At 34.3% G+C, this 25,884-nt stretch overlaps 1 protein-coding gene across 5 annotated transcripts; it reads right to left on the minus strand.

Annotated features, from left to right (window-relative positions):
• Positions 1-2,137: 2,137 nt before the first annotated feature.
• On the minus strand, positions 2,138-24,652 carry LOC143233802 (uncharacterized). 5 transcript variants are annotated; one of them, XR_013018324.1, is made up of 4 exons: positions 24,500-24,630; positions 23,710-23,753; positions 17,974-18,100; positions 13,823-16,822 (listed from the first exon to the last, which is right to left on the minus strand). XR_013018324.1 is itself a non-coding variant. In XM_076470487.1 (2 exons), exons 1-2 carry the CDS (start codon positions 24,540-24,542, stop codon positions 2,432-2,434), a joined length of 306 nt encoding a protein of 101 aa, XP_076326602.1. In that variant the 5' UTR covers positions 24,543-24,652; the 3' UTR covers positions 2,138-2,431. The 5 variants fall into 5 exon arrangements, 2 of the variants coding, with proteins under 2 accessions (XP_076326602.1, XP_076326601.1); XR_013018325.1 differs by lacking the exons at positions 13,823-16,822; positions 23,710-23,753 and adding an exon at positions 2,138-2,694 and having other exon boundaries at positions 24,500-24,641; XR_013018323.1 differs by lacking the exon at positions 23,710-23,753 and having other exon boundaries at positions 24,500-24,641.
• Between the last annotated feature and the right edge of the window lie 1,232 nt (positions 24,653-25,884).

Consider the following 25,884-nt stretch of genomic DNA (forward strand, 5'->3'; position numbering starts at 1 on the left):
ACGGTAGATATTGAAAATGTTTCTTTTTCTCTAAAATTGAGATGTATATTTAGAATAGAGATGAAGTGTATACTCTGAGATGTATACTTAGAATAGAGATGAAGTGTATACTCTGAGATGTATATTTAGAATAGAGATGAAGTGTGTACTTTGAGATGTATACTTAGAACAGATATGAAGTGTATACTCTGAGATGTATACTTAGAATAGAGATGAAGTTTATACTCTGAGATGTATATTTAGAATAGAGATGAAGTGTGTACTTTGAGATGTATACTTAGAACAGATATGAAGTGTATACTCTGAGATGTATACTTAGAATAGAGATGAAGTGTATACTCTGAGATGTATACTTAGAATAGAGATGAAGTTTATACTCTGAGATGTATATTTAGAATAGAGATGAAGTGTATACTTTGAGATGTATATTTAGAATAGAGATGAAGTGTATACTTAGAACAGATATGAAGTGTATACTCTGAGATGTATATTTAGAATAGAGATGAAGTGTATACTCTGAGATGTATACTTAGAATAGAGATGAAGTGTATACTCTGAGATGTATATTTAGAATAGAGATGAAGTGTATACTTTGAGATGTATACTTAGAATAGAGATGAAGTGTATACTTTGAGATGTATATTTAGAATAGAGATGAAGTGTATACTCTGAGATGTATACTTAGAATAGAGATGAAGTGTATACTCTGAGATGTATACTTAGAATAGAGATGAAGTTTATACTCTGAGATGTATATTTAGAATAGAGATGAAGTGTGTCTTTGAGATGTATACTTAGAACAGATATGAAGTGTATACTCTGAGATGTATACTTAGAATAGAGATGAAGTGTATACTCTGAGATGTATATTTAGAATAGAGATGAAGTGTGTACTTTGAGATGTATACTTAGAACAGATATGAAGTGTATACTCTGAGATGTATACTTAGAATAGAGATGAAGTTTATACTCTGAGATGTATATTTAGAATAGAGATGAAGTGTGTACTTTGAGATGTATACTTAGAACAGATATGAAGTGTATACTCTGAGATGTATACTTAGAATAGAGATGAAGTGTATACTCTGAGATGTATACTTAGAATAGAGATGAAGTGTATACTCTGAGATGTATACTTAGAACAGATATGAAGTGTATACTCTGAGATGTATACTTAGAATAGAGATGAAGTGTATACTCTGAGATGTATACTCTGAGATGTATACTTAGAATAGAGATGAAGTGTATACTCTGAGATGTATACTTAGAATAGAGATGAAGTGTATACTTTGAGATGTATACTTAGAATAGAGATGAAGTGTATACTCTGAGATGTATACTTAGAATAGAGATGAAGTGTATACTCTGAGATGTATATTTAGAATAGAGATGAAGTGTATACTTTGAGATGTATACTTAGAATAGAGATGAAGTGTATACTTTGAGATGTATACTTAGAATAGAGATGAAGTGTATACTTTGAGATGTATACTTAGAACAGATTTGAAGTGTATACTCTGAGATGTATACTTAGAACAGATATGAAGTGTATAATTTCGAAACAGATGGTTAGTAGGCAACAACTACTTTATGTCTAAATTTGTTTTGGTCAACCGGAAATAAAATAAGTTTTCTGTCGAAAATATTCCAGTAATTTCAGTTAGTGGATGTTTTAAAAACGATCTGGAATACTTACGAAAAAAAAACAGTATATGGAGGAAACAAGTTACATGATCAGAAAAACATTTATATATCTAAACTTGAAAACAGTGTTACGTGTTTAATAAGTTTTAGTGGTATATTTTATTGGTCTTTATTTGATGTGTATGGTTCCCGAGAATTATATAGTTTTTAAATTCATATGTTTATCAAATAATTTTTCTCGCATTTTAAAAATGTGTAAACTCATGATGTTTTCTTTATAGACTCGAGAAGCCTCAGACTGAAATATTTTGGTCTAAATTAGGCTATTTAGGATATGTAACACAAATTTTGTTTCTGGATAGTATGTGTTATTTCTTAATTGCTTATGTTGTAAAAGTACAGAAAATGGTCATTATTCTCTTCAAACTTTGCTTTTGTGACCTGGATAATGAAATTTAGAAATTAACCTAATTTCTATGTAAAAACAGGCAAATTTGAACATTTTCATTTACATAAGGTCTGAATAAAACAACATATGAATCAAGATTTACATGTATTTATGCTAAAGTTATACACAAATGAGCAAAAATGTTTAGAAGTGAGTAGTTTTTCGAGATTTGCGACTATAATGTAAATCACTTTCACGTATCAGCCCCCAAATACAGTCTCGGCATTCGACTTTGTTAGACCAAGAACTCTGATCAAGCCATTAAGGTCACTTTGGTTGGGTAGTATGGGTTTCTCTCACCAGCTGCACCTCTGATATTGTAATCTGGATCTTCAACGTCTACCTTCTCTTTTGATTTGCTGCTTTCTTCTGAGGATGGCTGCTTTCTCTCTGGCAGAGTGGGTACAGGGAGCTCAGGACAGCGTGGCATTGGAGCGATGGAGATGGAAGGTCCGGATACATGAGAGCAGATGTATTCTTGTCAGCCCAACATTTGTAAGGGTTCACCATGCAGATGTAGCAATTACTTGAATGGTCAGTGGGTTCAGGCCAAATTCTTGGAATAGCGAACTTCATGGCTCTCTTTTCTCTTCTGTACCATCCTGCAAAAAAAGCAAAATAAAATTGTTATTATGAAGAATAAACTTATTTCACCAACAACTAATATGTAGGAGGTTCATGCAATATATTTTATATGTGATATTTCTTGTATACTATTGCAAATTTAAAAAAATAAAAAGATATTTAAATTTTAAAAGGTACAAAAGTTGTATAATATAAAATCTTACTATTCAAGCATGCAAAAATTGTCCGTCTTACCTTCTAGAGTTTTTTTTGCAGTGCTCGCATGTAAAATGAGGTGCCCAGGGTTTGTCTTAATCCCCGACAGGCATGCCGAAATTTGCTTTGTAGGCTTCACACCTTTTATCGGATGCTGTCACAGAGTACTTTTTCGCTTTTGTCTTGATAATTTGGCCACATACAGAGCAGAATGCGTTTGGAGAATGCTTGCAGTTTCTTGATACCATCTTTGATAAAATCAGATAGGCCTATGTGTTCACTTAGGCAGCTAGAACTAAACTGAAGTGGTGTGTGGTAAGCTCCTGTATATATATTACTATGGAAAGTTCTAGAAAATTCTAAAAGGTTCTTGAAAATTCTCGTAAATTCTACAACATTCTAGAAAATTCTTGTAAGTTGTTCAACATTCTAGAAAGTTCTGGAAAATTGTTGTAAGTTCGAGAAAATTCTCTATCAGCTACTCAGCACTGAATCTACCTGGAATGTTCTGGAATTTAGGTAAATTTGAAAATTTCATAACCCAGGTCACAAAAGCAAAGTTTTGAAGAGAACAATAGGTCTTTTCCATTTACTTTAGGCATAAGCAATTGGGAAATTACACTTTCTGCCAAGGAACAAGAAAAAATAAAAATTTTGTTAGATAGTGTAATAGTAAACGCAAACGCAAGCTAACGTGGCAGGGGTTTAGTTTAGAGAGAGAGAAATCAGAAGAGTTCTCTCTCCAACTGGGGTGTTCAGGAACGTTGTAGTTCCTCTTCGTCCCCTTACATGAGAAAAGTTTTTAAAATATCCGTGGAATTTTTATGTTATTTTTAATACCGTATTTTCCGGTTAATAAGCCGAATCGCCGAATAAGCCGAGGCCAATTTTCAGCTCTGAAAATGAGGGTTTTTGCTTATTACCGCCAAATAAGCCGAAGCCATTTTTAAGAAGTGACAAGTTTCTTCAAAATGATTTCTTAGTCTCGTTTCAGCGTCAGCATGCACGTTGTGTGTGATCATTGGCGTTCTGTAGTAAAGCAGAACGTGTCGTATTGAGACAGAGATGGAATCAATATGTCATTCGTTATTGGCTCCACTCACTGTAATTAGGTAACCAATGAAATTCCAGAAACAACGTTTCACTGTAGCCTTAACGTGCTTTGCTGATGGGACAACATTACCGCCTATGGTAATTTTAAAAAAGAAAAACATTTCCTAAGAAGGAGAAATTTCCGAAAGGAGTGATCGGCCAATAAGCCGACCCCCAAAAATCAGGTCCAAAATTTAGGGCCAGAAATTCGGCTTATTAGGCGGAAAATACGGTATTTCAAAAATGGAGTGGGGTATTTGTGAGTGAGAAGAAGGGCGGGAGAACTGGACGAGAGCAGCGAAAGTGAAGTGAGCCAGACATTAGCTCGAGGACGGAGCACACTGGCAGCTGGCGAATTGATTTTTAAAATTTACTATGATTGATTTGATACCCTGTGACTGGGTAAACGCCCCTTTTCAGAATGAGGCTGGGACCCACAGGTCCGATGCCAGAGATTTTGCTGTGGGGGGGGAAACGGGAGTACCCCGAGAAAACCCACTTTCACGGCCTGGGCGCCGAATAATCTACCCAGACCGTGCCCAGAAGTAGCCGGGAAGAGAAAGGAAAGAAATAAAAGAAACTGATGAACTATGTTGGTGGTATACGTGGAAACTGTTAGCTGCAGTCTTGTAGATCAGGTGGTAACTTCGTCATGAACTTGTTTACACACTTGAAGCCCATTGGTGCAATTGAAAAACGTGGTCTCGGTGGTGGAACTACTGGCTGTTCTTCGGTGAGTTGTTCTTCGCTGGTCTGTGATGCTTTGTTTCTTCTCGAGGTTTTGGTTTGAGTTTTCTGCGTGGAGGTAGTTTGTTTTTCAGTTTGTACTGTCGTGTCGATGGTTATCTTGGTAATGGTTTGAGTCTGGCTGGTTGTTGAATTCTGTGGAACTGGGATTGAAGTCTGGCATGAACTGTCCTTTTTCTTTCTTGAACTACTGGAACTTGGCGTGTTGCTAACAGTGGGAGTTGTCGTCTTCTGAGTCGAGTTGTCTGAATCTGTCTTCATGTTTCTTCTAATTAGGACTGGACTCGGCGGTATTTTGGTAGTTTCGTGTTGGAAGATTTCCGTTGGTTGTTTGCGATATCTGGGTGCTTTGTTTGAACCATTATTGAGTGGTCGTCGATGTGGGCGTTCGGCTCTAAAATGAAATATATGATAACAACAGCCGTCACGTAAAATACAGTCAGCACTGTACCTCGACGTTGTCACTATCTTCATGAAGTGCTTGGGATGATTACTGTTTTTAGAATAAATTCGATGAACTGCATATACCTTGGCTTGTATTTGGGGTTCTATGGTTTGTCTAATTTCTTCTGGTTGAATTGATGGGTCGACGCCCCTGAGGAATACAGAATAAAGATTGACTGGACTTTTAGTGGGGGAACAACTTACTTTAAATTCAGTGTTCCATGGTTGGCACAGATAAATTTGGTCTGTAGTAGTGGCTGGTTGGAAGAGGATTCCGCCCCGGCGTAAAATACGGGTCCTGGATGGTTCGATGGTTGCTCCAGGCTTGGCTCGGGCGATCAACTTGGCGACTTGGTACGGCGTGAGGTTCGGCGGTAGGCCGTCGACGATTACCGGCGGCATTAACGGCCTGACTGGCGAGGATGAACGTTTCGTTCTAAATAGCATATTGGCGTAGATATACGAGGGCTGTTCAAAAAATACGCGGACTGACGTCATAAAACAAAATGTACTTTATTTAGAAGTTGCAGGTCTGGGACCCCTTCAAAGTACTCTCCTCCCCAACGCAGACACTTATCCCAATGGTGTTTCCACTTGTTGAAACAGTCCTGGAACGCTTCTTTTGTAATGTCCTCCAGCTCCTTCGTCGCATTTGCCTAAATCTCGGGAATCGTCTCAAATCTTCTTCCTTCCAAGGGTCTTTTGAGTTTGGGGAACAAGAAAAACTTGCAAGGAGCAAGGTCAGGTGAGTAGGGGGGGTGGGGAAGAACAGTGATCGAGTGTTTGGCCAAAAACTCACGAGTTCTGAGGCACAAATTTTGCAGCAACGCGGTGCTTCTTCAATTTTTCGATCAAAATCTCGTAAAAAGATCCAACTGATATCCCACACTCTTCAGCAAGCTCCCTGACAGTCAGACGTCGATTTGCCCGCACCAGGGTGTTGATTTTGTCGACGTGTAGGTCGTCAGTTGACGTGGAAGGATGTCCAGAACGCTCATCATCTTCAATGGACTGTCGACCATCCATAAAACGTTCATGCCACTTGAAACATGCCGTACGCTTCATAGCAACATCACCGTAAGCCGTGTTAAGCATAGCAAAAGTTTCAGTCCCAGATTTTCCAAGTTTAACACAAAATTTCACAGCAAGTCGTGCTCCTTCAGGTCATTCATTCTGAAATCCGCCAAACGAAAAAATCGCACTTCACTTAAAACCGCGTAGCTAATACACAAATGAAGATATCTGCAATCAGGAAATGGCGTCGTAATCAGCTGATCTGTGCGAACCTAGTGACACCAAGCGGATTCACCTGGAATCAACCGGAGCCGCGCAATTCAAACAGTCCGCGTATTTTTTGAACAGACCTCGTAGTGTAATAGTTCTCACAGGGTTCCCTTATAGCACTCCTTACTGAATATGTTGACCATAATGATAAGCAGTATTTAAAAAGTACAACATATTAAAAATATTATGAAAAAACTTATTTTCACACATGAACACTTTTACAAAGCATTACAATATCATCGTACAAATTTCTTGACAGCTTTCAATGTCTTGAATATGTTGTGGAGAGACTAATGTATATCATGTAATAACACAACTACATCTTTGTAGACTTCATCTGAATTCTTGAACCAGAGATTTATATTTTCTGTTTTCCTAACACTGCTTTTTATCTCTATTTGAGAGCTAGACAGTGAACAGCTGCTTCCAATACAAAATACTGTGTGAATGGTATTTAACATTTTACTAGCATGTTTAGCAATACAAAATTAATGTGGCATTAGTATCCTTAGAACCCAAATGCTGGAAAAGATATATTCTAGAAACAAATTAATCGCTTATTATTGATAAATAACTTGCTCCTTTTTTTTCTCATTTCAATCCAGATACGGATGTCCTCGTCAAGCCTATCACTGCCCGTGTTAAGAGCTTTTAAAAAAGTGGATAAACATCACAAAAACTTAACATTTATTTCTTAAGTCTGTGGAAACGCTCTACATCTAACCATCAAATACTTCTACTGCTGGAATTAGGGTAAAACCCGTAGGTTTTAGAAGTATAAACACAAGCACCAAAAATGTACGCGTCAAAAAAGATTGTTTTGCTTTTGAATTTCGCGCAAAGCTACTCGAGGGCTATCTGCGCTAGTCGTCCCTAATTTAGTAGTGTAAGACTAGAGGGAAGACAGCTAGTTATCACCACCCACCACCAACTCTTGAGCTACTCTTTTACCAACGAATAGTGGGATTGATCGTCACATTATAACGCCCCCACGACCGAAAAGGCGAGCATGTTTGATGCGACCGGGATTCGAATCCGCGACCCTCAAATTACGAGTCAAACGCCTTAACACACTTGGCCATGCCGGGCTCGTCAAGAAAGAAAATCAGAACTTCGTGACATTATCAAGCGGAATGAATGTTATCATTTGTAGTGTATTGTAGACCACGTTCTTGGAAACATCGACAACAATGTACAAGACATGGCATCATCCATTGAAAGTATTCAAACTGCATCATTATTTATCTTTAACAAAAATAACTGGGCACATAAGTTGAAAACATAGTCGCCATCTATTTTGGAAGATGCTATTGCTGACCAGTTGTTTTGTAGTCGAACAATGCTAAAGTCTTGTTTACTGTTATACAATGTCCACATCATCCCTATAAAGGTTACACAGATATGTAGTTTCAAGGCATTTAATTAGATACAATGATAATAGTTGAAACATGGTCTATGTTTTAGCTCCCTGGAGTTTTACTGCTTTTACATAATGTCCATACCTCTCCCTAAAAGGATACATGGCCAGATACATAACTTCAAAACACTAGATTTAAGAGGAATTTTTAAACTGATCGATATTATTATGGTATTCGAGTAACGTACCTAATCGTAGTGTAAAAAAAAAAAGTTTTGTTGATTGAATAGTTAAGACAATTTTTAATAGGGGTGAACCTGAGAATTAAATAAGATGGATAATTGTTGAACACCTAAAATGCCACCACAATATTATCATCCGCTTTGTGACTATGTTGACAAGTATTTGTGCCTGTGCCTTTTCGTTTTGTATTTTTGTTAGTCTGTATTATTATAGTTGTTGATGTGTAACTAGTTAAGGTTATAACAAAGCATTATTTGGAAACTGATTGTTAATTTCTACGAGAAAATGCTTATATTAAGATACAATCGATTCCATTACTTGTACTTCGTTAACATGATTCGAGAGGAAAAACAACAACAAGTATCTGTTACGTGACTAACTTCAATCTTTATACAATTATATATATTATTTACCACGATTCTTATTTTCTAATATTGACAATTTCTCTTTCACACGCGTGAAAATGAACGTTTTAGATTTAGACTTTAACATAAAGGTTTTTAATCTTTATAAAATATCTAAAAACCTTAGTGCTTTTAACTCGATATAGAAAATATCGCAACAGCTTCACAAAGATAGAAATAGTATCATTCATCATGAAACATTTAAACACTAATGTTAAAAATCAACACTAATTACAGTAAGCAAAATCATTTGTTGTTCAGAATGAAGCATTCACTAGTCAAATCATGGCCGTCAATAAACAGAGTATTAGTGAAACGTATAATTGACTTTTATTTATCCATGAGGTGATGAATACATGTTTTATTTATTTGTGTGTTTATGGCATAACTCAAAGTAAATCACATTTGTTTTCCTTATGTATTATTTATCGTAATTCACCCAATTTTCAGTTGTTAACATACACACACCCAGTGCCTTAAACATAATGATTTATACAAGCAAACTGGTGTCGGGGTTTCAAAGAATGAGATATCGCATTAGGTCTGATGATTCATAACATGAACATATTCCTCTTCGTATGATGATTTCATTTATTAATAATACAATGAAATATCAAACACTCTTTAGGGGTCAGTACCCCTCCTAATATTTATTGTGTTTATTTTTGTCGTACTGAATCCGAAGCGAATCTCGGTGTTTAGTATTTCGCTATTCCTGAGCTGAGCTCCCTGTAGTGTCAATAACATACAAAACACATTACTGTGGATGTCACAGCCAATAGCTAATGCTGAAAAACCTATCAGAAGGTTGATCGAGAACAAAACCTGTTAGTAGCACTTATAAACATTCAGTCGAGAATAATCTTTAAAGAGCAATTTCGTGTAAGAACTGTAAGACAGTTTTATTTCCTCAGCAAGTGAGCCCATGCAGGTTTCGTTATATATATATTTATATATGTATGTATATATACTTTTTTTTTTTAGTTTTCGAAAGAAATACATTAGGGTTACAAACGAACTCAAGTTGTTGTAATACATTTTTTTCCAGTATGAAAGTAAGAAATAAACTGTGCGTTAAACATTCATGGTTGTTTAGAAAAATCAAATAGGAAAGTATTTACTACTTCTATAAGAACTCAGTGTTAAAAGTGAATTATTTGTGCTTTATGTATTACAAACCACAGTAGGTAAACAGAAAACGCAAGTTTCAAATTCATAATAGCATTGCCTCGCACTATTAAAACTGAGTCACATAAAATTATTTTTAGAGCATAAATACTTGCAAGCCTTGAGTAAAGCTGTTACGATATTCCATTGAACTAATACGAGAATACTGTATCAAAATGTTAACATTTCATGTAAGAATGTTGCCATTTACATTAAATGCTTCTGATGCAATAAAAGTGAGAGGAGAGAACAAGTTCTACACTTTCTAGAACAAGAACAAGTTCTACACTTTCTAGAACAAGAACAAGTTCTACACTTTCTAGAACAAGCTCTACATTTTCTAGGCATTTTTTACCTTCTTTGATATTCCAACCCAAAGATTCTATTTCCCGTAATAGATTTAATCGAAATAATTAACGACTGCTCATCGCTTTGTATGTGTTTTGTTATAGTAAAGCCACACAGAGCTATCTGCTGCGCCCACCGAAGGAAATCAAATTTATGGTTTCGTCAATCCAAAGACTTATCCGCTACCTCACCGACGAACCGTCGCTTTCTAAGGTATATTTCCTTGTGAAGTCGGTATGATAAAATACTGAATGCATAACTTACTGGTTATTATCGCTCATATAGAGGCAACTAATATTACTACACTGCCTGCTATAATATAAAGATGAGTAGGTCGTAACAAAGCATATGTTTGTGTTTTCGTCTCAAAACAACTCTTTTCTTTTGTATGAATTTTCAAATAATTTTGTACTCTGAAAAATACATATTTGTGTGCATTTTCTTATAGAAAAGCCACGTCAGGCTATCTGCTGAGTCCACTGAGGGGAATCGAACCCCTGATTTTAGCGATGTAAATCCATTGTTATTCGTAAAAACATTAGCTAGATGTGAAATAACATCTTACAGTTTGTTTTTTATTGGGACATGCAGAGGATCATATAGTACATTAATTGAAAGTAAGATGCGAAGGAAAACAAAAATAAAACAGTTAACATCAAAAGTAAGCTCGTTTTCGCTCTTGTGTTAACAGAACTCGTAAGTTGAATAAACTTTCATTTTGAATTTTCAGAAATAAGCTTTTATTTTAAAGAATAATTCCAATGAGCTATTTCCTGTGTCCACTGAAAGGATTGTTTTGGAATTTCGCACAAAGCTACTCGAGGGCTATCTGTGCTAGCCGTCCCTAATTTAGCAGTGTAAGACTAAAGGGAAGGCAGCTAGTCATCACCACCCACCGCCAACTCTTGGGCTACTCTTTTACCAACGAATAGTGGGATTGACCGTCACATTATACGCCCCCACGGCTGGGAGGGCGAGCATGTTTAGCGCGACGCGGGCGCGAACCCGCGACCCTCGTATTACGAGTCGCACGCCTTACGCGCTTGGCCATGCCAGGCCTCCCACTGAGAGGAATACAAATTCAGAGTTTAGCAGTTTTAAGTCCATAGTCTTACCGGTGTACCACTGAAAACTTCACAATTGAGTAGCAATGAGGCCCAAGATTTATTTAAATCGGGGAAGGGGGAATGGACCCTAATGCACTAATTTTGTTTACATGGTTCTACAGCACACTAGATTATGCATACAGGCTGATATTTTATAAACAAACGTTTATCTCTATACGATTATAATTAGTGCATCAGGAATATTATAATAAACAGTGGATGTTTTTGAACATGAAGGCTTTGTTTGTTTGTTTTGGAATTTCGCACAAAGCTACTAGAGGGCTATCTGTGCTATCCGTCCCTAATTTAGTAGTGTAAGACTAGAGGGAAGGCAGCTAGTCATCACCACCCACCGCCAACTCTTGGGCTACTCTTTTACCAACGAATAGTGGGATTGGCCGTCACATTATAACGCCCCCACGGCTGGGAGGGCGAGCATGTTTGGCGCGACTCGGGCTCGAACCCGCGACCCTCAGATTAGGAAGCGCACGCCTTAACGCGCTAGGCCATGCCAGGCCCTGAACATGAAGGCATGAACATATTAGAAAATAAGTTTTTTTACACAATTGTAATAGTCACTTTATAACTTAAATGAATTATGAAACGTTAATTGGTATGATATGAGAGATAATATAAAAAACGTTCAATAAACATGACAAAGAGAACAAATTTCAGACGTTCAGACATGACATCGTTATAGTAACGTGCGACACTAATACGAATACATGAAATAGATAAATCAATTCAAAAATATTTTAGTAGGCGTGACTTGACTGATACACGTAATACGTTTTTAATATACGTGATAAGATTACAAACGTCAGATGATCGATAAATCTAAGATGTTCTTAGTAAACATGATATGACACGATTGGTTAATCCAAGATGCTTTTAACATAATGGCATGAGTAGTAAACTTAAAACTGACACATATGACCTGACAGGTAAACCTAAGGTCTGTTAATCTAAGTCATTGAACTGTAAAACTAAACTCTCGTAAAATATTTAATAACTGTTTAATGTGTTGTAAGTAAAACAAACGAGGCGTTTCGTTTCGTTTACCGACAGTTTTCATTATTTTGCACTCGCATGTTCGAGGGTGCATACATTTTAACATGTAAAAAGACCAATTCTCTATTGTAAACCTGCTTAATTCCTAGATACGTGCAGCCCTAAGTCTTTCCCTTTTGGTGTTGCTGAACGTTAGAGAACTTTGACGTTTAGCAGATGTATGATGTATGGCTAACTATGAAGAGGTTTAAGTACACTTGGAAGTGTGCCATCCCACTTTTTACCTATGGAATGACCAAGCGACGTGGATGACCTGGGAAATGTGAAAGAACTAATGATACTGTGAAATGTATAAATATTGTTATCAACATTTTTCGGTCTCATTCTTCTGATCTCTACAACTTGAGAGTGGTGTGATGCGACGTCTCTTGTTTACTGGTTTTGTAAGTTAAATAATTTACTTTTCACTTTATTCTACATTCTGTTTAATCTCTTTTATTGATCTAAATGAACTCAGAAACTAATGTCGATATTAATATTTCTTACTGTTTTTTCTACTATTGAATTACTATTTTTATGTGTGCACCTGAGAATACCGCAAATATGCTAAGAGGCTGTTGTATGTATGATAGAAACGTATACATATCATGTTATTACAAATTTTAAGTAAGATATAATTTGTAAATCTCTACTCTCTTTACAGGGAAGAGATAATATAGTCAATCAATCTAAGACTTTTTACAGTTATCACATTTTTTAAAACCAAGACACTATTTAAAAACATGTAACAGAACATCATGCTAAGATTCTCTACGGTCGTGACATGATTGATAAATTTATATTATTCCTTATAGACAGAACATAGTTGGCATGTTTAAGACAGTTTGTAACAATACGACATGACGCATAAAACTAATAGTTATCTAATTTAAACCTACATGGTACTACCAGCATTAAACAAACTTCTGGCTCAAATAAAAGGACTGAAAAACATAAGAAGTCAAACAAATATGAAAGTAGCTAAAATCTTACATGATATGGTTCGTAAATGTAGTGTATTAATAAAACATGACACGACTAATAACATTTAGATGCTGTTTCTAGAATTAAGCACTTTTGGTTTTGCTTTTCGACTTGATATAGCACTCGTGTCGTTACAAATGTTATATAGAGTTCGTCAAAAGAAGTGAAACAATTTTAAAGTGCAATACTGCTCAACAATAAATGTTGGTATAATTTTTGTCCATTATTTATAAAACTGTAACAGATTTATTGTAACATGATGATGTCCACCACACTGAGTAATCCAAAAATTACTTTCACATGATGATGTCCACCACACTGAGTAATCCAAAATTACTTTACATGATGATGTCCACCACACTGAGTAATCCAAAATTACTTTACATGATGATGTCCACCACACTGAGTAATCCAAAATTACTTTACATGATGATGTCCACCACACTGAGTAATCCAAAATTACTTTACATGATGATGTCCACCACACTGAGTAATCCAAAATTACTTTACATGATGATGTCCACCACACTGAGTAATCCAAAATTACTTTACATGATGATGTCCACCACACTGAGTAATCCAAAATTACTTTACATGATGATGTCCACCACACTGAGTAATCCAAAATTACTTTACATGATGATGTCCACCACACTGAGTAATCCAAAATTACTTTACATGATGATGTCCACCACACCGAGTAATCCAAAATTACTTTACATGATGATGTCCACCACACTGAGTAATCCAAAATTACTTTACATGATGATGTCCACCACACTGAGTAATCCAAAATTACTTTACATGATGATGTCCACCACACTGAGTAATCCAAAATTACTTTACATGATGATGTCCACCACACTGAGTAATCCAAAATTACTTTACATGGCAGAGGCCAAACTTTCAGGTGAGAGGCTACTAATTCCTTTCTTTATGTTATTTTTCAAAACTTTCAGTGTGCGTGGCTTATTGAAGTACACTATTTCTTCTAAGTAATCCCACTGCTGCTGACAAATCCAGAGATAGAGTATATCTACGTTACTCTGTTTGGGGAATTAGTTCACGCAACATTGCTAACAACACTACTCGTGTTGTACAACTGATGGTTGGTTCCATTTTGTTCACACCATAATTTCCGTTGATTACACGTTCAGATAAAAACAACAGTAACATCAAATGATCAACGATGCGCTCTGTGATAATTCCTTTCTATAAACCATTTTCTTGGATTATCCACGTGTTCATCGTTACACTTTAAAATATTAATCTCCATTAAGAAATACAAAACACTAACATTGCTTTTCATTAATCTAACTACATAAAATCCTCCATTTAGAGCTCAAAAACACAAAATATATTAAAATTTATTTCCTGATCAGCACACATATTTATATAGCTATATATAGAATAGCTTGCGCATGCACTCAACGCATGGGAAGAGCATATGGCCATCAGATAACCACCTCTGTTTCTCTCTAGGGACCTTAAGGATAAATATTAGGAGTAGTGGCAATCAGTATTGAGGATAGTCTAATGTTAAATAATCATATCTATGTATAGAGAGAAAGGGAGGGATATAAATATAATTTTTCCACACAGCTACAAATGTGAATAGTCGTTCTGAATATTCAACTGATAAATTAACGGGAAGGCATTCAATCAACATCACCAACCATCAACTACTGGCTATCCTTGTCCGATCGAGTTAGCGGGAGTTTGCTATTGTTGTTATAGCGTACAGGCCTGGAAAGCGCTGATAGTTAAGGCACTTGACTCGCAATCTGCGGGTTTCGGGCTCAAGTTCCCGTCACTCAATATGCTCATCCTTTCAACCTTCGAGTAGCTTTGTGCGAAATGCAAAAACAAATTTATAGTATACATGCAGTCCCTAAATACAAAATGTATTTCTGTGTCAATGGGCTGTGAATGGTGAATCTTCCGAATCACAGCCCGAGAAGGCTAATCACTCAGTCATCCCAAGCCCAAATCATACATAGATTTTTGTGTTTCGCTCCTCTGTTAACTCACTGTCAGCAAAGCCTCTAACTAAATTTGCGAAGAATACACTAACAACGGATGAGAGCTAATTGTCCTGCGAGACAAAACATTGCATGTTTTGTAGCTTGTATGATCACCTGTCCTTCATTATTTTATATTATCTTTTAATCTCGCTGCTCTTCTGAGAAACAGTCTGTAATTAATTTACACTAACATGGGAAAAATACTGTTAAATAGCTCTTGCAACACAATTAATAAAACATAATCGTAAACATACTACATTCGATTATTGCTAATTTTCTCGAGTGCAAAGGCGTTTTCATGATGTTTACGTAGATCACTGTATAACTTTGACATAAAGCTTGGGAGTGAGATTATACACGCAAATGGAAAACAAAATATAATAATTTGCTGTATCATGATAAACTTTTGACTCAATATGTAATTTATAATCGAGAAAAATGTTAATTTCTTTTTTGCACCATTAAATTGTGTGATTTTTTCCATAATATGTCGGTGCTTATTTACAGATAAAAACTAAACATTACATTTTATTGAACTTCTAGCATAAATGCTTTGGCGTGATTTGCTGAGAATGCATCACGTGGCATGAAACATTTTTCAGAGTTGTGTTGAAATCCACGCAACAAGTTGCAGCAGCGTTGCTCGATTGTTATCAAGTGTACGTGACGTCGTAGCAGAACTTTGCAAACGACAGTTTTTTGCAACACGGTAAAGCCACATTAATTCATTCAGGCCTGCTTTACAAATAACATTGGAAGTCTTGCCAGAACCTTACGCAACTTTTGTGCGGAAGTTGGATAGATGCGTACATTATATGTTTAGTTGTATAATCACTTAAAAACTGTTTTTATATTTTGAAAATTCAATATTTTATTAACCTTATTGATTTATTATTAGTTCTTAAAACGAGATCGAAATATTTAATAAAATATTAGATTTTAAGATTGTCATGTTGCCTGTATTACCAGTAAATAACTGCTCATTACTAATTTACATGATATTTTATGAAATGATATTATTTTAACAATGAATAGCGCTTATTCATTATATTATAAAACATATTAAAAGTTGACATATTATATTATAGATTGACTCATCATTATAGTAAACTCTCAATGAGGCTTGTAAAATGTTGAACACTATATTCTTTATTTATTTATTTAGGGATTTTCAAAAATTAGAAGAGTTCATAATAAAATTGCTGTAACCACACCAACGACGCGTTTCGCTCATTGTGAATAATAGGAAACAACAGTTCATATTTGATCAAGATATGAAAAGTATTGTTCAGGAAAAATCATTTTCAGAGAAAACCTTTCACCACAGATGTACATGTTTATGTCTGTATTCATGGATCTTCTCAAGCTGAAACATCTTCCAGACCTCCCATTATTTTCTTCTTTCAGAAGAGGGTATATATTAGATACAGTTACCATGTGGATAAAACATACATATGTTCTAAAACCAAGTGTTTCTGTAGGACCCCAAAAGCTCATCAATTTCACCCTGAACCATTTTGCTGTGGGAAATAGTAATGGGAAAGAAATGGTCCTGAAAGCTTTCATGAGGTGTTGCACTTGCAAAGATAGTGATGACCTTTGTTGCATCTGAAAACTTGATAGGCCATAACAGGTGAGAGGCCAAAAATGCCCTGGTCTATCTGGAGACAATGCAGGATGTGAACATGACACGCACATAACTGTAAAATATAAACCACAATCCGAAACGTGATATAAAAAAATGTAAAATGTTGCATTTTTAAAATTAAAATTCATATTCTTTGATTCTGACAGTACTTAGAATAATGTAACTACAATTTATAAAATTGTTTCAACACCAAAAATAGGTCATGATGTTAACTCTTAGCCGCCATTTTTTGCTCTATCAGTTTTAGTTATATATTTCTTATCTGTAAGCTACACATAGTTTAATTTTGTTGTTTATTTTTCAACTGTTCATGACGAATAATATGTTAAAAGTCGAAATTGCAGCAGATTACTTCATTATCCGGAACTTTCATCTCGTTATAACTTACCATTAAATAATAAAGTATGAAATAATATCTGCTAGTCTTTAGAAGAAAACAAAGCAATAGTGGTTATGCATTAATATCATTTTAGTTGGTTAGTTTGTTTATTTTTTGTTACATTTAAAGATACACAAGAAACCGGATCTTTAGTGTTATAAGTCTTCAGATGTGCTATTAATCCACTGGTGGGGTTCTTATATGATATCGTCTAACAGATGAAAATTATGATAACTCAAACATAATACTTAAAACATTTTAAACTATCGAATATTTTGGAACTAAGATAGTTTTCGAACACCTTTTTCTAAACTATTTATGTACTTCTGAGTCTAAAACTTTGTTAGTTATATGATTTCTAATAACACACAAAAAAGTTAACAGAAATAATATCTATATTGCTCTTAACCTCATTGATAACTGTTTATGTCCTTTGTGTATTTCACACTTTGTGTTTTTGGTCAGTTACTTACAGTTGGTGTCGGATCAGGGAAATACATAAAAATACCGAATATGATGCAATATGTGGTCTTTATCAATAGTAAATGATATAAAGCAATTTGAATATTTGAGGATAATAATTTTCAATGGATCTCTGATAATAAAATCAAAAGATTATTTACTATATTTATTAACGCATAACATACAAATACAAAAGGTTTTGGTAAATCATATCGAAACTCAAATATACAGATGAATTCCGTGTTTGTTTTATAACTTGAGTAGAAAATAATATGCCAAACTGACTTGATTAACTGGTGTATGTTCATCAACGGTTTCCTTATATTGTTAAAACTAATGTGTATAAATGAAAAGAAACTCACCCAAGATTTGCTACAAAAACATTTGACCTCTTCTGTTTATTTCTGTAGCTGCACAATGGCTATCCGTGCTGTACACATCATAGGTATTGAAAACGTGGGTTTCACCGCTGCGCAACTGGAGGATTATCTATTCCGTGTGAATAGATCTTCATGTTATTTTACTAATTTCGTGATGGATTCTCTTTATCATTGTTTGTAACAGAAACAAAAAATTGCTAAATCATTCAATGTCTTCAGAGGTAACAGTTTTTATATGCAAAAGAATCCTCTAAATAGCATTTTCTTTTATGTCGAGCATACTCCATGAACAAGGGTATAGAACATGTTTACTAGTTTTATATAAACCTATAGATATTGAATATGTATGAGTTTATATACGATGATTTCAAGAAGTTTTGTTGTTTTCCTAACTGTGATTAATTTTATTAAGATTTCCCTGGATCTTAGGGGCATTTCATTCTTGACTGATGGCATTTTAATGGCAACAAGATGAAATGGGACAAGTGAATCAAAGAAGTCAACAAACATGTGTGATGTACTACGTTCTTATGACTGCGAAAGCTTCCAGAAACCATGCAGAAAGTATTACCTTTTGAGTAATTGACCTTTCATTCATTTGGCATCTAAGAAGTTGAATATGGATTGTTGCATTTACTACCACAGACTAATATGATAATATAAAACAAATTAGCATGCTTACATGCAGAAGTAACGTCAAGAAAGACTTGGACAAATTTTGAAACATTTGAAGCAAGATTGACTAAAAAACTGGTGATGTTACAACAAATGACGTGCTTTTATGATTCATTGTTTAATTATGATGATTGAGGCATGGTCATAACCAAGCTGCAACAAGTCGAAGTTATTCTTGGTAACGAGAAACCCACTTGAAATAAAAGTGTATCTCAGAACGGCTGGTATGGGTATTAAAGTTTCGACCTTCCTAGGTCATCTTCAGGTTAAGATGACCTAGGAAGGTCGAAACGTTGTTCTCTTCTTGCCAGTAAAAGTGTTAACATCCAAGCCAAAGTTAAGGATAGAAAAATATGGGATTAATGAACAATTTTGCAATTCAGCAGATGATCTGTGTTACTTACATGAAACGGCAAGTCTCAGTACGACACTCGCACATTTTAAGGTTTTCATAAAGATGTTTGACAAGAGATTCCACACAAACTCATGTGGAACCGGCTAGATTACATAGATATTTCAAAATTCATTGAAACCAAAAAGGTTTCATGCAGTCAAACTGAAAAACTACTACAGAAAAGTAACTCAACAATGGCTATATTAGCTGAATTTCTTCCAAAATATAATGCAGTAACAGATTTTTTAATCATGCTTGAAATGTTCAACTCTCCACAACTGAAAGCAATACCCACATGTCGTGGTGAAACTTCGGTAATTACAGATAGGTAATCGAGCAAACTTAGAACCTATTATTACGAACGAACTACTTTTACAGTGTTCTGAATGAAAGTGGTAGAATGTATGCATTTTACTTGTGAATTTTTTGGTTATTAGATAACAGACAAACTTAAAACACTAAAAAATATACTTCTACATAAGATAATATTCTATCTATTTGTTTAAAACATCTTGTTCAAACACGTAGTCATAATTTTCACTCTGATTTTACCAGAAATAACCTCAATATACCATATTTAAGGTATAATTATTGTCTCAGATGTGGGAAAATATTCATTATAAAGTAGTATTCCTTAGAAAATCCTACGACCCTAAACGACTATTCTTTATAGGGATATCGTAAAAAAAAATTACTATCCACTGCCTGGAATGAGTATTATTATCCAGTATCTAAATCCAGATGAATAACTTACCATACCCAAGAAGAAACCTTATCCAAAAGCATTTAACAAAAGTAAAGCCCTACAAAGCCTCATTGAAGCCTTGGTTTGAGCCCCTGTCATTCAGGAAGTCTATTACTCCTCATTCGCTTTCTTCTTTCTCCCTTTTCCAAAGGTCACAATACTCGTCTTCCCCCATACAAAACCCTAGATATCCCTTCAATAGTTTCTTTGGGGATGAAAAAAAAAGACTCATTTCCTTGAGCATCTTTGGAGAAACTGTCTACCCCTAAGTTTCTGCCTTCTTTCTTTCTAGATGAAAAAATGCCGGTATCGTCTTCTATAGAAAGATAAATGGCAAATTTCTTTCAGACCAGAATAAGGGTTGACAACAAGCTATGTGTGCCACTTTTCCAGTTAGCTTAAAACTGTAGAGCTTAGAATGGTTGTGATCAACTTGAACAGCCACAGCAGTTAATTTTGTGTCTACAGATTCGGAGGTCAGCTCAGGTTATTCTGAGCTAGGCATATCTTAATTTGTACCTCTAAAAATACACAGACTTAAGGATTTTTTCTTACGGACAATGTTGTAACCACAATTTTGATAGACCTCGTGTTGTTTCAATGGAAACTGATATTGTATGTTTAATGCCGATATGATAGAAGTAAATAGAGAGGCATGTTTTTAACTTGATATATGTTTTGTTTTCCACATAATATAAATAATTGTCTCTGATCTAGGATTCAGTCACTGATATCTTCATACTTATCCAAACCAATGTTTAGAAATGCATCTCCTGCAACATGTTAGGCCTCTTAACATTGGCTAGTTGTCATAACAAAGCAATAGATCTAATGTAGACGAAGATCAAACTGCCAGTATGGTACCTATATCTGGCACTGAAGATTGGTCAGCAACGTTTCAAGTACAAGCAACTTTGAATTTAAAAGTATGCAAGGGGTCGCAAGCTATTCTTGAACTTGTGAAAGAAGCAAGTTTGAATTGGAATGCTAGCATTATAGTATTTAGCATCCGAAGTTAGATTAAAGTTGCTTGTACTTGAAACGTTGCTGACCAATCTTCAGATATAGGTACCATACTGGCAGTTTGATCTTCTTCTACATTAGATCTATTGCTTTGTTATGACGACTAGCCAATGTTAAGAGGCCTCACATGCTGCAGGAGATGCATTTTTAAACATTGGTTTGGTGAAGAGTATGACATTAAAGGTTATGTGTAGATCCTTTATAAAACCTGTTTGGTTTAAAAACTGCTTTGCTTGTGCTTGAAAACAGTGCTTCAGACAAAAGCATCCATATATAGTACATTTGTAGAACCTCAACATTTTTTTTCAGAAAATATATTCTGTGGCAGTCACTCACGTCACCTTTGTCCCGTTTTCATTCACACAGGCTTCTCATTCAACTTTGGCATGTGCTATTAAAAACAACAACATGTTTTTGAGTATTAGCCATCTTACTTTTTGGTGTTATTAGAATGAAATTATAAATATATAAGAGTCTCCAAGGAACTAGGCATAGCGACAAACATAATAGAAATACAAATGGTGTTTTTGGAAAGACTTTCTCAACGCCTATATTTTCATTATCATTCATCATCACCAAAAACTATTGGGAAATATTAGTCAATGACATCCCTTGTATGTGAAACAACAGTAGAATTGTGTCACCTTCGTATGAGATTAGAAATTAGAATACATGAGAACTTAAAGGAACAACAATATTCCTCGATCTAAGAAAATCTCCTTCAACCTAAAGGGGTTAAACGAGAAGGAAATATGCTTTTTAGGCAGGAAAAAAGGTGATATTGTGTCAATCAACAATTTTTACCATCTATGCATCTGTCTTGAAAAGCCAGGCATTGCACACTGTTCCCAAAGCCAATTCTTTCAACCCTGAATCTGTCTGACATTATCATGTTAAATCAACACAACGAGGCTCTAAATTTCCAGTAGATTCAGATCTGACCACTGACGAAAAGGGTAAAAATTGCTCAATTACGAAGTGATAGTGAAGATGGATCTAACATAGCCTAGGAGAATCACTACTTGAAAGAGACAAGATAGGCCCTCTAAGAAAAGAGCAAGGAGGACTTTTTTAAGTTGACCAATGATTACCATTTTGTACAATCATTTACGATTTTTCTGATAACTTGTATATGCATAATTGTCAAAACTCCAAAATAATTAGCAGCTTTGACCTTCCTTACGAAGATTGTAAACTCACAATGCTAGGTACCAGGTTTCGATACCTATGACAAACATAGCCCACCTTAACAACAAATAAACTCTGACAGTCAGTCCTCCAGTCAGTGGGAAGATTATAGTGGTAAAAATCGGGTTCGATAGCCTATTGTATAGTTTTATGTTTAATATGGTTTATTGTAGGGAATTAATACTAAATGTTATTTTGGAATCTTATGAAAATTATAAATTTCAGGAATTTCTAAATCCCATATAATCAATTAAGTTGTACACGAAGTTCATAGCAATTTTTAAATTGCTGGAATTTTTTTAAAACTGATGAAAAATTTAGACTGTTAAATCATGTTTTATGACAATTTCTTATAGCTGAAACCACAGTTTTAAAAGATAGATCGTTTTCTTTGTCTGTCACATAATGTAAAATTGATCTATGAACCAGAGGCAACAAATGTTCAAAAGTACAACTTGTTCGAAATGTGTGCTGATAAGTATTAATGAAAGTTAATATTGTGTGAACAGTGTCTTGTAAGAAAAGTCGGAAACTTATGGCTATTCTGCACAGAAAAATCTTAATTATCGATAAACCTTTAAGTTACAGCCTTTCAATAATTGATAAATAAATGGTAAATATATAATTATGTATATAAATTATAAATACACAGTTTGATTATCTTTAAACTTTTTGCCATATTTTTCATGTTATTTATAGGAATACGTCTTTAGAAGCAAGATTAAGGATAAAACAATCTTGTGCAAGATGTTCATTGGTTCTATATTCTACGTGTATATATGCTTTATTTGAAGTAAAAACTACAAGCTGGGTTTCTGTTTTATGAGTTTAACTGTTGTCAACTCTAAAGGCTTCTTGATTTGGATTGGGCAGGGAATTTATCAATATAAAATAATAGTAATTACAGGATATGTCAGTTTAAACAAAAGTATAGTTGAAGTTAAAAGAGAATAAAATGAATGTACATTCTACTCTGTTTTGCACTAAAAACATATTACACTTAACCGAAACTGTCACATATATCAATCAACCCATGTTTGCGATTGGTTACTTCGGAAGACATTTGACTCGTGCACAAACAAGTTTTTCATTAACATTTTACCGCATCTAGTACCAATACTACTGATGTTTGATACTGTTTTTTTCTTTCCTTTTTGACTTTTGCGAAAATCTACACGAGAATTCTCAGCGTTGGCCGTTGTTAATTAAGCAGTGTAAGATCGTAACTTATAACGCACCAACGCTGAAAGGGTAAGCATATTTGGTGTAACGGGTATTCGAGCTGGCAAGCTTCAAATTGCGAATTGAGTACCTTAACCACATGGCCATGCCGGGCATCTAAAGATTGAATAGTTTTAATTTCAAAGCTGATTCGATGTCATGCCATTTTCAAGATCTGCAAATTAATTACTTTGAGAAATAAAATAAGTTTTTCACTGATTTTCTTAGAATTAAAACTCAATAATCAATAACAGCAACGCTGCTACTACGTGCTACCTGTAATATAAAATAGGTTTTATTTATCGATTAATAAACTATTTTTACAAAACATTTTCACACTAATTGTCAATCAAATTGAATATGTTTTTGTTTCTAGTTAAAGTATTGTTTCTTAAAAAATTGCTCTATTTTCTTTTCTATCTTACACTTCACTTTCAGCTCATTATATCGAGTTAACAATGAAAATACTTACAGTTAAAGCTTTTCAACCTCTTTTCACCTAAGTCGAAGGTTTTACTAGATTCAGCAAAAATTGTAGATTAAAATTTAGAGTATAGCATCGTTTTAAAAGTTGTAAGTATAATATCTGCAGTGTTTATGATATATTAATGCGAATTGAAATATTATAAGTTATTATAAGCGGGCACTACAAATATTTGTTATACCGTAGTACACACCCTTTGTTATACCGTAGTACACTCCCTTCTGGAACAAACTGAAAGATGAAAAATAAACTTTCTTTCTTGGCACTATTCAAACTGTCCATATCTCCAGATTTTATAGACTTCGTTAGGAGCAGTATTCAAACTTAAAAGTTTACTGGAAATATATGACATATTTTTTGACCATAACATTTTTAAGAACAGAAAATTCATTTGATATTCATAAGTAATTATATAGAAAAGTAAAAGAATGCTTGCAGTTAATACATTATTACCGTAATATGTTTAGTTATTAATCTCTGAACATTTATGTTCGTTATTTCATAGACTAATGAATAATTTCAGTTATAATTATAAACTTATAATATTTATCACATAATGCCATTTTAAAAAAGATATTGTATAAAATAAGTTTAAATACAGGCACATGATATAGTTGCTTACTACACACAGTCACATGCTAGAACAGAACACGATTAGTTTGTTTCTAGATTACCAGTATTGCTTACTTAACAACATTAGGGTTATAGAAAAAAGCACATGAAAGGAATGCGTCAGCGTTATAATAGAAATAAACAAAAGTTTTAGTTTTATACTTACTAAAACAGGGAACTCTTTTGAGTAAACAAAATGGAAGAATCATAAAAAATAAGACTAGAACACTGCTCTCTCCTGGGTGTAATCTTCATATGCGACTTCTTGAATCTCTGTGTTACATTGACGAGCTGGAAATACTCTGACGGCGGCCAAGGCTACCACCATATAGCGCCATCTATCTACGTTTGAAACAAGCCAGCAAAAAATGTTTCTCTAGGCAGTTAATAAAAACGATCTGTTAGCTATTCGTTTATTCTCAAGAGCAAAAACAACAGTAAAGTATTGATAAAAAATTTCTAGTTCTGAGAATCTAAACGTAGAGTAGGCGCAAACATACTTTATTTATGATAAATGAATCTGCTTGGATAAATCGTCTATTTTGGCAACAGACAAAAGAGGGACAGTTTCTTGTATCTTCAGCTCTAATTGTAACAAATTGACCCCTTTTCAGTATCTCAGCGGTAACTTTGAAGATTTTTAACGATAAAAAACGGGTTTTGATACCCCTGGTGCCTAGACACATATAACCATTTGTATAGATTTTCGCTTAAGAATAAACAAATAAACATAAAATTGAAGTGCATAGAACAAATAATTGTTTATGTTTATTTTAATTTGCTGACTGGATTATTTTTGTCATCGTGCTAACATTAGCTATGAATGCACTTTATGAAAGTAATGCAAGTCTGTACTAATCTTCAAAAGGCTTTCAAATGAAAGTCTTATTTCATCGTAAAATAACCAAAGTATGGCGTTAAACATTTCAAACTGTTTGATATATTTATATTTATAAATTATAAATTCAAAACAAACGCATTCTGTACCTATATGTATATCTGGGGGTTAGAGATTCAAAGAGTATGTTTGTATGTTCTTTTGTGATAAGAGAGTTGTAATTGTCGTTGTAATATGAACACGAAATATGCTAATACTATCAGAGTAAAACTTTCCGATGCTTAAACATTTAAAATTACAAATGTATCTCAGAACGGCTGGTATGGGTACTTATACCTTTCTTGATAACGAGAGAACAACGTTTTGACCTTCCTAGGTCATCTTCAGGTTAACCAGCCGTTCTGAGATACATTTATATTTCAAGATAACTGTCCCTCGTTATCAAGATTTAAAATTATAGTTTTAAAACTTCATCTGAAAATTGTTTAATTCAAAATAAATCTCGTTCAAGGGGCCAAATATCTGAAATTATTAATAAACTAACGTAAACTATTATTTTATTTAAACACTTAGTTCAAGCAGCATAAAGAACAGAAAAATGATTATAATTTGGATTGTTATTTATATTTACTCATCTATGTGTGTCTAAGCATCCTCACCTATAGAAGAATTAGATAATGGGTGATTTAATTATATTCTATATGATATTATTT

This window comes from Tachypleus tridentatus, chromosome 12 (genome assembly GCF_004210375.1).
Source record: "Tachypleus tridentatus isolate NWPU-2018 chromosome 12, ASM421037v1, whole genome shotgun sequence".
Lineage (NCBI taxonomy): Eukaryota > Metazoa > Arthropoda > Merostomata > Xiphosura > Limulidae > Tachypleus > Tachypleus tridentatus.

Bases quoted from the DNA above. Each gene is read 5' to 3' on its own strand.
- LOC143233802 (XM_076470486.1), bottom strand. From the start codon at position 5,653: ATGACGTCAGTCCGCGTATTTTTTGAACAGCCCTCGTATATCTACGCC. The intron at 2,695-5,359 runs GTAAGTTGTTCC...CTTTTTTTGCAG, and splicing joins CATGGAACACTGAATTTAAA to GATGGTACAGAAGAGAAAAG.